This window comes from Melospiza melodia, chromosome 3 (assembly GCF_035770615.1).
Source record: "Melospiza melodia melodia isolate bMelMel2 chromosome 3, bMelMel2.pri, whole genome shotgun sequence".
NCBI lineage: Eukaryota > Metazoa > Chordata > Aves > Passeriformes > Passerellidae > Melospiza > Melospiza melodia.
Window position 1 is genome coordinate 3,865,194 of NC_086196.1, and position 13,721 is coordinate 3,878,914.

A 13,721-nucleotide genomic window follows, 5' to 3' on the forward strand; every position below is an offset into this window, starting at 1 on the left:
GCAGTATTTCATAAAATATTTCATCACATTAATTTTAATGAAAACAGGCGGATTCTCATGAAATTATCAGACTTTATCACAATTCATCATGAGATAAAATCTCCTGCGCTCTGGGACAGGGCTGTGATGCAAAGGTCCTGAGCGTGTTGTCAGAGTTGCCTGAGGGGTGACTTGGGGTTCAAAGGACCAAGACACTGGGGAGAACTCAGGTAGCTCATGCAAGCATAGGCAACCAGCTTCCTTACCCTTTCATAATTCATTTTGAAAGCAAACTCTTTAAGATCCAGGCCTGTACAACATCATGTGGAAGCAGCACAAGATCAAAAAGCCAACAGCATAAAGTGGAAAGCAGCATTTCTTCCTGCTGTTCCAGGAGTGCAGAGGGTAATTCTGCCTGCACTCTGCACCTGGCAGGGTCACAGGAGCTATGAATTATTGCATGGCAGGGGAAAATCACTGTGCATGTTCACTGCCGACTGCTGTGGATGCTGATGCCAACGTGAATAATCCCACTTGGACTACTTCACAAAGCACGAGTGTCTGTGTGGTGGCAAAACGTGACCAAGGTAAAGCACACAGGAGCATTCCTTTCCCAGCAATGGCGGCATTTCTTCTCAGCTATTGAAACCCATGGAGCCAGATTTACAGGAGTAAAAACAAGAATCACAAAGATCATTTTGCATCAAAAATACAGCTTTATTGAATTTCAACATTTATATTATTTCTAAAGAAAATATGCTGTGTTATATTGGGCATCTCTTAAATCAGCAAGCACTTCAAGAAATGGCATATTCATGTGTGTATCTCTGGGGTTAATTATGCTAGTACATAAGATTATTTCTTGAAAGAATATTTCATTGTTATTACTGCCTTCCAACTAGCATACCATAAGCAATTTTTTTAATGGTGCTTTAAATAAGACCGGTGCTGTGGATTCCTTCTTAATATAGAAAGAGGCTTCAAATTCAGTTTTTGCTCTTGATCCTAATTTGGGGCTGCAAAAGAAGGATTTTCGTATGAACACAATTTGTCAAAAATACAGATTAGTAAGATGCATAACACACACTGAGGTCACTTAGTTTTCTTAATTTATACAACCTGATGATCTGGCTAACAAATAGAATTCATAGTTTCACAGAAAAAAAAAAAAAAAAAACAACCTAAAAGATATATTCAGACATCTCCTTTGTCCTAAAGTTGTGGGAGAAGAGAGAGCTGGCAGATCAGATTTATCTTGTGAGAAGCTTGCCTGTCTTTGCAGCAGCCTGAGGCAAACTGCTTTTGCGACTTAAATTTTCACAGAGCTGTAACTGTTCAAATTCAAAGTAAATCTCTCTCCCTGAAATTTAGACCCATCTCTTTTTCTCCTACTCATAGGAAAGATGAAAAAGTGACTAATATCCCTTTATAATAGTCCATTATGAAGAGAGAAACTGCTGTGCCTCTACTCTATCCTTATTTCTTATGTCCTTATCTTCTGTGTGAAAATGCTGAAGCCTTTACATCTTTTCTAAATCTCCCATTTGTTTCCCACATCTTATGCCACTGATTTTGCACTAATAGTGACAAAAAGAGTAATTATCTTCATCATATTATAAGCATTCCTTTCAACATCTCCCTGAAAGCATCACCTCTTCTACTCAGACTCAGTTTTTCCTCCCCTATAATCCTCAGGTTCTAACCTGCAGTATTATTGTCATTCTTTTTCTGTCTGTACACATCACATTTCTTAGTATTTTTCTTCAGTCAATTGTAACATATTTATTTCAAGCCATTCCTTTAATATAAGTGATTTTTTCTGAATTAAAACCCTGGCTTCCATGTTGCTTGCAAATCCTCCCAATTGGGCATTATCTGTAATTTGGGTAAGCCTACTGTCCATGTCATTGAGTTAATAGCAAAGCTTTATAGTGCTAGAGCTAGAAGACAGCATTCTGGAAGTCTCTGAGATGTTCTCCCTCTCAGGCAGCAAATAACCCTTCTCAGAGTCCTGCTTTCCAATCAAGTACCTATCTACCTTATGTGAATTTAATTTACTTTGCTTGCTTAGGGATGACATGTGAGGCTACACTGAGGATACACTGTATAAAACACATCCTTGTATCTGCCTTGCTGTCACAGAAGGAAATGAGATCAACTTGATAGGATTTGTTTCTGACGTGTTCCTGTGCAAATAATCTTATCTTCTTACCATTCTCTAGATGCCCACAAATGTGTTGTTTAATACTGTGTTCCAGTGTCTTGGAAATGCCATTAGGACTGAATTTTCTGTGATTCCTCAGATTTTCCTTTCCTCTTTTGCTTAGATAGAACATTGTGTTTACCTTTCTCCAGTTTTCTGGAAACTTACTCATCCTGCTAGTCACTAGTGTTTGAGAAATTACGTAGGTTAAGTATTTTAAGGGTAAATTTCATTAGGCTGTTCCATCATCAATACTCCAATTTACCTCAGTATTCCTTCAGGTGTCATTTTCCATTTCTCTTCATGATCCTACTCACAAATTCTTAATAATAATAGAAATAAAATTTTATTCATAATTAATTTCTTTTTCTTTTCCTTTTTCTTTTTTTTTTTTTTTTTTTTTTGTGAAGACTGAAACAAGGAAAGAGGGAATAAAAGGCACTGAACTTTTCAGAATCACCTATTTTCTTGCCTCTCTTGCTAAGTCAGCTCTCAAGCATAGTACACTATTTGCAATGTATTTAACTCTAGCAAACCATTCATTTAATGGCAGTATGTGGTTATGTGCTCAAATATAAAAAAAATTTATCCTATTTCCCTGACGTCCTTTCACAATCTAGTTCCAGGGTATACCTCGATTTCTTACAACCATTTGATTGAATCCCACTTAAAATTAATTCTATTGTGACTTTATTCCGTCATGCTAAGAATTGGAATTATTCTGCATTGGTAATAATTCATAGAAAATCATTCACCAAATATAGCCATCTTATTGTCCAAACACTGAATCATGTACCTAAAGCATCCTATCATCTTTTCAAATAAAAGTATAAAAATTTGATAAAGAGACACCAAAGTAGCTACATATTCTAATTTTTATTGTAATAATATTTTTAAAAAATAGTAATACTCACCATCATATCTAAACAGAACCTCTTTCATTTGAAACCTATAGAAAAATGAAAATAAAAAGTGAAAACAAAATGAAGACAAAAATAAAAACTGCAAATGCAGGAACAGTTGTAAATGTTATACAGCACTTCTCTGTTTTTGGTTTTTTTAATCACTGCTTTACTGCACTCTTAATTTACAGCTCTGCTTACTGAACCAGAAATGATTTTTCATACATTGACATTCTTGAGGAATTCTTCTGCCCACAGAAATTTCAACAGACAAGCATCATGTTGACTAATCACACACCAGATTCACATTGGTTTTCCACCTTCCACTTCTTTTTTGAACTTCCTGCTCGGAGGATGGAGCACGTGGCCACCCTTGCCTTCACATGACACAGGTGCTGCTGGCCTCCCCCTCAGCATGGATTTTGTCAGTCTTCTGTAACAGCCTGGCACCCAAACCAAGGAGTGGGACGGACTACAGGGTGAACCAGTGCAGCCTGTCCCTATCTGGGACACTGGTCCACAAAGATACCATTCAACAGTTCAAAATGTCTGCTCCAGGGAGTATTTCAGAGGATGTTAGGGTGACATCTCCATCAGAGATCTGAAGAGCCTACATGTCCTGGAAGTCTGTGGATGTTCCTAATTTGGAGGATGTGAGAGACTGATATTCCAAGGGTATGACTCCCATTCTGGAGTTTGGGGGACTCTGCCAAACTGGAGCAACGGGGGCTAGCAGAAGATCTGTGAACAAAGGCAAATACAAAATCCTGCATGGGGCAGGAGACAAGGAAGGATGGAGGAAGTGAATGACTCATGCAATGGCACAGGACAGTGACTGACTGACTGACTGACAGACAGACTGGGAAGCAGCTCTGCCAAGAGGGATATGAGGTCTGACACCACACAGAATGTGCATCAGTCTAGCCTTGCTGTGATGAAGGATAACCTCATATACAGTTGCATTAATTAGAGCACAGCCAGCAGGTTGAGGGAAGCTATTCCCCTCTGCTGGGCACATGCAAGGCTACATGGAATGTAATTTCCATTATTGAGCCCTCACAAAAAAAAAAATTATTTTGCTTTGTCATGCAAGCAGAGGAAACCAATGGACAACTATCAGGATAGTTACAAGTGTTTGTTGATTTCTGGGAAAGATATGTGACAGATGAGGGGCGGCTACAGCTAGCACTTATTTAACCTAAAGAGTAGACCATGGGGTATTTTTTTGCCTTTCCAGCCATTCAAGAAAGGTTTGATGACAGCCCAGATTTTCATGGTGAAAGAAAACAAGGCAGCAATGGGGGAAATTTTATTTAGCCATAAAGAAACATATTTTATATCATAGGAGTGGTCAAACACTATAGCTAATTTAAATCTGATTCTATGATTCTAATTACTTATGCCTTACCTAAGTATGGAATAATTAAAAAAAAAAAAACTTCTTCAGCCTACAATAATGTTCTGTCTAGCTATTCAAGGCAAGTGCTTTTCCTCTAAAACTGTTTCTCAGAACTCCTGCCATTCCTTGAAGGGGACCAGCAACAACAGCTGTTTCTTAATGCCAGGTGGAATTAGATTCCAATTGCAGTTTGAATCACATACTGATATTTCAAACTTTCTCTATCATTCTTATATTACTACCCTTTCAGACTTTTAAATGTAAATTTATAAAGCTAATATACTAACAGTAAATATTTTTATGCAATCCCCATACAAATAAAATTCTATAAATGCATGAAATGTTTTCTCCTTGTTACAGCATGGTGAGCTAATATGCCCCTTGAACTCAGTAGGCTATAATTTAAATTTTTTACTTAAAACAAGAAGATATAGCTGAAACTGACTAAAGTATTGCCCAAACACCTGTTGCAATATAAATTTCCTGTTGAACATACAAAATTTTCAAGAAAAAAAATTAGAGCACTGTTCAAGTATAAAGTAACTAGAAAGGTTTTCTGCTGATATTTAAGGTTTTTATTTGATATTTTAGAAGTGTGCATTGTTTGGACCTGCTTTTCTATTTCTAAATATCAGAAGGCAACAGCTTACTGTTTCAGTGGCCCATCCAATTTAGAGGTTAAAGGATTTGTCACCACTAACACCTGAAAATCCCATTCCTTCAGTAAAAACAGTAGTTATTCATACATTTAATATTCATTTTCAGTGTCATTAAATTTTTAGCTAAGTGAACTGCTGTAAGTCTATGGAGAGAGCTTAGTGTTGCACTCCTTAGCTCGGTCAAAATAAATCAAGGGCAGTGAGACCCCTACTTCAGAGAGGAAGGGGCAGCAATGTTCTGCCATACCAGTCTACACCAGCTCCACTGCCTGAGGAACACGGCTGCAAACGTGTGCAAGATGGAAAGCAAAAAGTGAAAAGTACATCTGTGATGTGACACATGAAGAGCCCATGGTTCTGTCTCCTAGGAAGGCACAAGCAGCAACTCTTCTTTTTCTCCAACATGTCTGGAAAGATCTATCTCATCTGCCAAATGGAAAAAGTAGGTGCTTGCATAAAGTTGACCTGTGAGTGGGAGTGTTTCCAGTGGAGCTCCCTCTGCTTCTGTTAGGTACTTGCTTTGACAAGCTGGAATCTTCTTTACAAGTTGAAAAGGTATTGAGCAATGAGCAAGAGCTGAATCATTACAGAATAATTCAGGGTCCACTGAGGAGGGTGTTTAACTGAAAGAATATCATTTTGCCGTGATAATGTCATTTAGGTTGGAGCTTTTGTTTTCAGTAGAATCCTTTACATAAATTCTGTAGTACAAGGACACTTTCATAAAATGGCTACATTTTCCTCTTATAGGTAGACTCTATCAATGATTAATACTATTGTTTACTTCGGAGCAGAAACACTCCTTCAGTAAATAATGACCAAGAGCAATGTAAAACAAAACTTTGGACCATATTGACATTTTCATAGAATTTCAAATTTCAAGAACTTTTGTTACTTTGCACACAGTACAGTTGGTAAAATCCTGTCGCCACCGAAGTCAATAGAATCAACTTTCTCTCGTGGGGTCTTTTTATAAATGTTTGTCCCTAGGACAATGTTGACTTTAGAAATGATATTGATTTCTCAGGTAACTATTGCAGATCTTTCATGAACAAAACAAACAGATAAAACTGAGTAATTATTCAACTTCAGCAAAAGATTACATGGACTTGAAGTAATTGTATCGGTAACTATAATTAGTCATTTATTAGTAATTGTAATTGTAGACTTGGGATTTTGTAAATCAGAGATGAATAAGGGTAATGAGGACATACTTTTACTTTATACAGGTACATATGCCCAACATTCACTCTAAAGGTTCTGACTCAGTAAAATTCTGAGACTGATTATAACACCATTCACAGATCATCGCATGGGCAAGCACTAGCTTTACTTGAAAGGAAGACAGTAGGTATCAGAAATTATTGGCATATTACTTGGTTATGTTTCAAAGAGTATCCTTCACACCTCCTCCATTTAAAATGCACTGGTAGTAGAGAAGGATTTCACAAGGAGGAGAATATCACCTATTTATTTTCTTACTTTCACAGGGAAGTCACAGGTCTTACTTGGTGCATGCCATAACAGAATGACGCTAGAATTACACAAATGCTATTCTTCTGAATAGAAAGGTACCTCCATTTTTTTTGTTTGTTTGTTTATTATTATTTCCAGTGAATACTTTGCTTTGAGGAAAACAATACAAATTACTAAGGAGAAACTAGCAGCACATTTCCCTCATTTCCTCTCTCACTCCTTCCTAGAGGTGTTTACATTTCACAGAGCATCTGTCCATCCATTTGCGTTCTTTTGGAACTGCACAAATCACACTTATTTTCTCATTCTGAGGGAGGAACATTGCAGGAAAAGTTACATATGAGCCTATATAAATTTTAGATAAAGAGAGTAGATAATAATTTAGATAATATAGGATAATGATCTAAGGGTCTTATGATAGCAGTAAGAGTAATATTGGATTTATGACTTGGCAGATTTTTTTTTCTAATCAGTTCATCATCCAAACAGAATTCACTGATAAAAAAAAGAAGACATATTAAATTAGGATGAGGATTTGTGGGTTATGAAACTCATAAGGTAGGAATTCAGTATAAACTGTTCTTAGAGTCAAGATAGGTTCCCAAATAAAAAGGAACAACACAGGTGCCTGAAAGATGTTGGGATTTTAAAAATCATCAACCAAGACCTTCCTTGCATTTTTTAATGCACTAGAAAGGGAAAGTATTATAACGTACAATTCTGAAAACCCAACCACATAAAACAGAAAGTGGTGAAAATATGTTCATTTTCCAGACATAGCTTGACAACAACTTATCTCCAAGAAGCCACTACTCTCGGGTCAGCTAAGAAGGCTGTCCCAAATAACTTGAGCTGCAACTAATTCCGTGTTGCTGTCCTGTCTGTCTCCAAGACAGCATAAATGTTGGTCTCCTTCTGGGTATCAATGCTGAATTCTTCCATTTCCAGCAATAGATCTCAAGGGAAACAGATGCCTTTGCTCAGTTCTTCTTGACTGAGAATGAAAAATGGGGGTCATCTCTAGATGCATTTATGTCTTCTCTGACACCCATTAAAGAGACAAAGAGATTGCTCAGCCTTCACATGGCCAGCCTGATGTGCCCTGGTCACCTCCTCCTTCTAAAAATGAGATTAAAAATTTGGGAAAATACTGGATCATTTGCTTTTTACGAGTTGAACAGTTCTATGAAAAATGCCTTCTTTGATTTGTAATAGAGAAAACAGTAAAAATGTCATCTCTTGATGTTACTTCCCGAGCAGCTTGTGGTGAGCCTGACACAATTCTTCCTGCTATTTCTGCATGGACTAGAGTCCACTTGCATAGTCACAGTGGCAAAATACTCATTAGTGACAGGCCCAAGGGAACCAGCAGTCAGCTTACTCAGCTGTACAAAATGATATCTGACACTTTTTTTTCAACTATAAAGCTAATTATTTGCCTCTAGCTAACATTATTATAAGTCATCCAATAAGATGTTAATCAAAGGACATACTAAGTGTACTGATAACAGCACTTATAAATCTTCTTTCCCATCAATCATCTTTGGTCCTTATAAATGCAACCACAGTTTCATCAGATATAGTTGTTCTACAGATCATGGTACAAATTGTCCCATTGTTTTACTACATTTAAGCTTTTGTTGAAAATGTAAATAGAAATTCTGTTCAAAGTGCTTGTTTAAAATATAAGGGAACTTTTAGAAGACAGTTTTAATATATTTTACCTACCTTGGAACAGACCAAGCTGGCCTCTAACCAAAGAAATTTTGCACTTTTTTTGTGTCTGACTTTACTATGTCAGTACCAGATCCTTCACTTTTTGAATACATCTTAATAATGATCTTAATAATCTTAATAGTTAAATTATGTGTCTTGTCTCTTAAAGAATTCTCTTTGAAAGTATCAGTCTTTCCATTAGATTTGCAAAATTCTTCCTCAGTGTGCAAATTGTAAAGTAGAAGGATGGGACACAAGGATCTAGCTTTTGCTTCCCTCTGTTTTCAAATACAGAAAAATCATCTACATCATCAGAGGCTGCAAATATACACACACACATATACATTTATACATTGTTGGGAATTTAGCTGCTAGAGACTGGAAAAATACAAAACCGTGGCTAATTCCAAGTTCTGCACCTGCTAGATAGCATGTCCTTGGGCCTAGCTGTAGTATAATAACAAATAGTGAAAGAGACATGAGAAAAGAGAGATGTAACCCCTAAGGAATGAGGAAGAGTTCAGGGTATAGTTTAACCAATAGATTGCCTGGCTTTCAGAATATTCATGAGCTTATTATTTGCTGTATAAGTGTTTGATGCTTTCTTCAATAAACTGGACCTGTGATGAACCACCTGGTGTCCGGGTCTCCTTCCTACGACAATACATGTATGTGTATATATACCCTTTTTGGAGTTCCTGGTGTACTGCAAATCTGCTTAATCTCAAAACCAAATTTATCCTCAGAACTATTTAGTCCTTCTTACTGCCTTCTAATGATACAACATTGCTTCAATAATATTTCCAAAACTTTACAGCTGAGATGGAAAAAAAACCAACCTAACTGAGAAGATCTGAAAGGTTTTCTTGGTCTAACTTCACCTTGTGAGGGCATTTTGGGTTTTTTTTTGAATAGAAGACACTCTAACACCTGCTTTTGAGAGAATCAAGAAGTGGCTCCTGGGAGGCAGAGGAAAGGAGATTGATGGTGTAAAAACAAGCAGAAATGTCAAAGGCAAGGAACAAAGGAGGAGATTTGGAGGGCTGTGATGGAGATTCAAACAAAAAGAGATATGAAACAGCTCCAAGTCCCTGACACCCTGTGCAGAGAGGCCAGGGACGCACAAGAGAATAGAGGCTACGGTCATGCCTAGGTACTCCTGGTGCAGAACTGCAGTCTGTTGATCCACCCAAGCACTGAGATATCAACCTCTTTTCATTTTTATCTTTTTTTCCAGTGGAAACTGAGATAAACTGTGAGGATATATTGATATGTTGTCAACAAACTCAGAATTCAGGCAAATCCTCCACTTCCAAAATGTGAAGAGCTTGACCCCAAAACTCCCACAGTATTTTTCAAAAATAAAACTCCCACAGTATTTTTCAAAAATAAAAATAAAAATTTTTCAGTCATTTCTACCATTTCATTTGGTAGAAATGACTGGCAAACATCCATTTCATATATGTAAATTATCATGTGGCTGCTTTCAGACAAACTAGAACTAATTTTAAAATAATAAAATTTTAAAAAATGTGTTTCTAAATATGCAAGTACCATCCCTACCTGTATTTTTACATTAATTAAAAAACTAGTGAGATGATTGTGAGAATGCACCTGGTAAAAGAGGTCTTGGCAGTAAAAAAATCATTCTTGTGTCATAAACATTCTCATACTGCTATTATTGGTACTAAATTATGCTTTCATGGGTGAATTTCCAAAATAGTATTGAAAATGTCCCATAATGAGTGGAGTCCTATTACATTCCAAAGCCAGAGTAAAGAGTGTGATAGTTAATTGAATTACGTATGTCTATTTCAACATTGAGGCTATAATTCATCTTCATGCTCATGATCTTGTTGGAAAAAAGGACTTGCCAGTGCCAGCTGGACCTTTTTTATTTTCTATATGCTCTGTCTCAAGAGAAAATTGATAATGAATAATAGATTGCATCTTCTCTCACTGAATGAGTTGCCTACAGTGGTAACCACTATGGTCCTACATTTTAGACACATAAATGTAGTAGGAAATAGGCAACTGAATTTAGACTTCAAGAAAATTTTTTTATCCTTCTTCAAAGTAAAAAAAAAAAAACTAACTGGCACTGAATTTTGATACTTGAATTACATTTTATGTTTTCTTGACTGTCTTTTATGAAATTCTTAATAACTATCCTAAGTGCTTCTGATAGCTGTAGTACCTGGTATTTAAAACAGAAGCTATATTAGTGTCTGAAAATTGTGGAATGTGTTATTTAAATATGGCTGCATAACTTAACCATTCCCACTTGCTAACATCCCACCAGCACATATCAGGAACCTGAAGTATAAATGTTACTGTTATTTCAAATTCACATGAGCACCAGTTGGCAAAACAACTCTGGGTTTTTTCCTTCATTGATCATTAAGCACAATTAATGTTTATGTAGTCTGCACTGGAAAAAAAATGAGCAGGTTTGGAAGCTCAGCACATTTTTACTGATCAACCTTATATGGGCTATGCAAATAGAAGATAAAGCTAGCATGCAAATGCTCAAATGCTTAAACCCATTAAATGTCAACTGATTACCTCCTTGGAGATGAGCATCTCGTTTTCTGGAATAGGCACCATGGAAAGACTGGGCTGCCGAGCCAAGATGTCACAGGTTGGAGAGAGCATGAGGTTAAACACAGGAAAAAGAAATCCATTATCAGTTCAATTTCTATATAAAATATCACTAAAATTTAAAATTAAAGCCAATACCCTCAGACATACTAAGGATAGCAAGGCATTGAGATCTGTGCTCAGCAGACTGTCACTACTCCTTGTCTGTATTAAAATCTATTTCAAGGTATGGCCTGTTTTCTGTTATATTATATTCCCACAATGAAAAGGGTGGGGAAGGGAAAATTCCTTTTGAATTTCAAAGAGGCATCTCAAGTAAAAATCACAGCAAAAGCACCTACTTTATGATACATTTAGTATGAGATAATTCACTTAAAGTTATTTCAAACTAGAACCATACCAATATCAATGAGAATTAGAATGCAGGTAAATCAGCTTGAGTTTATAAAGGCAGAGTTAAGATCATAAGCTTCTGACATTTTCTTATAGTGTGACACAGAGACATCAAGTTTAAAGAAAAGGTTGCTGAAAGTTTTGATATGTGAATGCTTGAGTATTCTCTAAAAGATTGGAAGAAGCCTGCTATTTCCAGCGTATCAAAGGCATTAATTTATTTTGGCATTTAGATCAAATAGTAAACCAGAGAATTATATGTTGCTTAAAAATATTGCTCTTCTAAGAAAATTGATTTTTACACTGTGCTTTTTGAGAAGCAAAACTGATCTGCTAAACTGACTCTGTACACAAAGAAATATACCGAAGTGGAATATACTCTAATTTTCTGCAATTACTTTATGAATGTGTTATATATTTCTCTCTTCCTTTGCAAATTTGCCCTGATTTCTTCCCAGAGAAAAAGGCATCTACTTTATCGACAACAGAACCTTTGAACCATTTAACTTCCTTTTTTTGTGATTACTATTCCCAAAAATGAAAAGGGAAGGGAACAACTTTAGGCAACAAGTTTATTTATTCAATAGATTTTTATAAAGGAGTAAATTTAGGCAAAAGAAGGGCAAGGAAGGGGTAAGGTACCTGGGTCCTCTAAATGGCAACATCCCTCCCTCTGACACTCCTGTGGCTCCCAATGTCAATCTGGCCAAGGCTTCCCCCAGACCTTACACCACCTCCTGCTGCTGCACACACAGGAGGTGTTTGATGGTCTGCGTGGAACAGATATTCTGCTTCCAAACCCAGCATCCCACGATTACCAAGCCTAGGCAATCATTGATGACACACAAGTACAAAGTTCTAGCAACACCTGTGGCATCTTGGCAAGTGTATCCCATTGGGAAGAAACCCTAGAGTTGAGATATTCATTGCCTCATCAGAATACGGCACATCTGTATCCCAGACTAAGTAAGAAGGGTCAACCACAAAGAGAAGAAGGAAAGTATTTTTCATATTCTGCTCACTTACTGATGTACAACTAAGCCCTCTGAGAAGAATTCTCCACTGTTCACAAGAAAGAAAAGCTCCCTAGTCAGGCAGTGACCTGAGAAATGAGCACCTCAAATTGCACAGAGAGGAAATCAATGAAAAATGCACTTCTATTGTGTTGTCTCATCCTAGCCTTTCTTGCTGGTGCTCACTGCCTGCTCTCTTAACCTGAAATGCCCCTCTCAGTCATGATTCTGCCTTACCTTTTTTCTTGAATATGAGGTCTCAAGTCCATCCTTAGACCTGACAAGAGTAATTACCTTTTTTTGTCCAAGAAATCGATTTCTTCCCTTATTTTGATAGCATCCTCATTTCAAAATCAAGAGCCAAACTGTGTGACAGTCTCCATAGGGGGGAAAATTATTTCTATTTTATGGAGAGGTACTCCTAATATTAATAGGTTTGGAGATATTTAATTAAAAGAAAGCAAGGAATTCACCAAATAAGAATTAAGAAAAATTTGTAAACCATTTTGAGTAAACAATATTGAGTCCTCTCTGTTTCCACAAGGCATCTCTGACCAAAACCCCTTGAAGTTATCATAGAAGAGTCTATGCATTCTACTAGCCAGGTGGGTCTAGTCTTGAGGATGCAACTTATAACTCATTTATAAAGAACTTTAAGTAGCACTTTAGTGAATATATAACACATAAGCCAAGGGCTGCACCCTTTTTTTCTGCTGAAATAACACTTAGTCTTGCAGGTCCCTGAAAGGAAGGTTCAGATCTTGCCTGAAATCATTCAGTTCTGCCTCTGCCAGCTGCAAAGGAAACAAATGCCTTGGCCTGGCTGACATCAGCCCAAAGACCCAGAGGCTGATTACATGTGTTATTTCAATCAAGTGTCAGTGTAAAACAAAATGTGTCTGCCTTGTTTAGAAAACGTCCCATACTTGTCCTGAGTTTAACCAAAAGGCTACAGAATCTTGTTCTTACTGATTTTTCTTAAAAATATTAATTTTTTATTGTGTTCTTGACTGCACATGACACAGTCAACTTCAAAGTACTACTTCAGAATATGAAGTAAGCAGAATGAGGCTGGATTAGCCCTTTCTTACTAGACATTGTGTCATTGTCACCCCTCAGAGTCATGCAGGAATGTGCTTGCGTCCACCAGATCTGAGATGTGAATGCAAGTAGGACTTTGTACTTTTTATGGGTGTATAGTATCAGTGAGACCTCATCAAACTCTGTCATTGGCATTCTTCTATCTTCAGGTCAAAGCAGCTGACAAGAAGCCCTATCTTCCAAGCAAATGTGAAAATATTGTGTCTGCTGATGGTGGGAGATGAATATTGCTTTTATAATTACCACTCTTTTTTCCTGTGACAGTTAAAAAATTCTGCA

At 36.9% G+C, this 13,721-nt stretch overlaps 1 protein-coding gene across 6 annotated transcripts in view; it reads right to left on the reverse strand.

Annotated features, from left to right (window-relative positions):
- Nucleotides 1–675: 675 nt before the first annotated feature.
- Nucleotides 676–13,721, reverse strand: part of MLIP (muscular LMNA interacting protein) — a 104,544-nt gene continuing 91,498 nt past the window's right edge. For all 6 annotated transcript variants that reach the window (XM_063150679.1, XM_063150677.1, XM_063150676.1 and 3 more), the window contains 3 exons: nucleotides 10,900–10,953; nucleotides 3,097–3,131; nucleotides 676–995 (listed from right to left, as the gene is read on the reverse strand). In XM_063150679.1, the coding sequence (XP_063006749.1) occupies nucleotides 3,105–3,131; nucleotides 10,900–10,953 (81 nt within the window). In that variant the 3' untranslated portion in view covers nucleotides 676–995; nucleotides 3,097–3,104. The remainder of the gene's footprint in view (nucleotides 996–3,096; nucleotides 3,132–10,899; nucleotides 10,954–13,721) is intronic.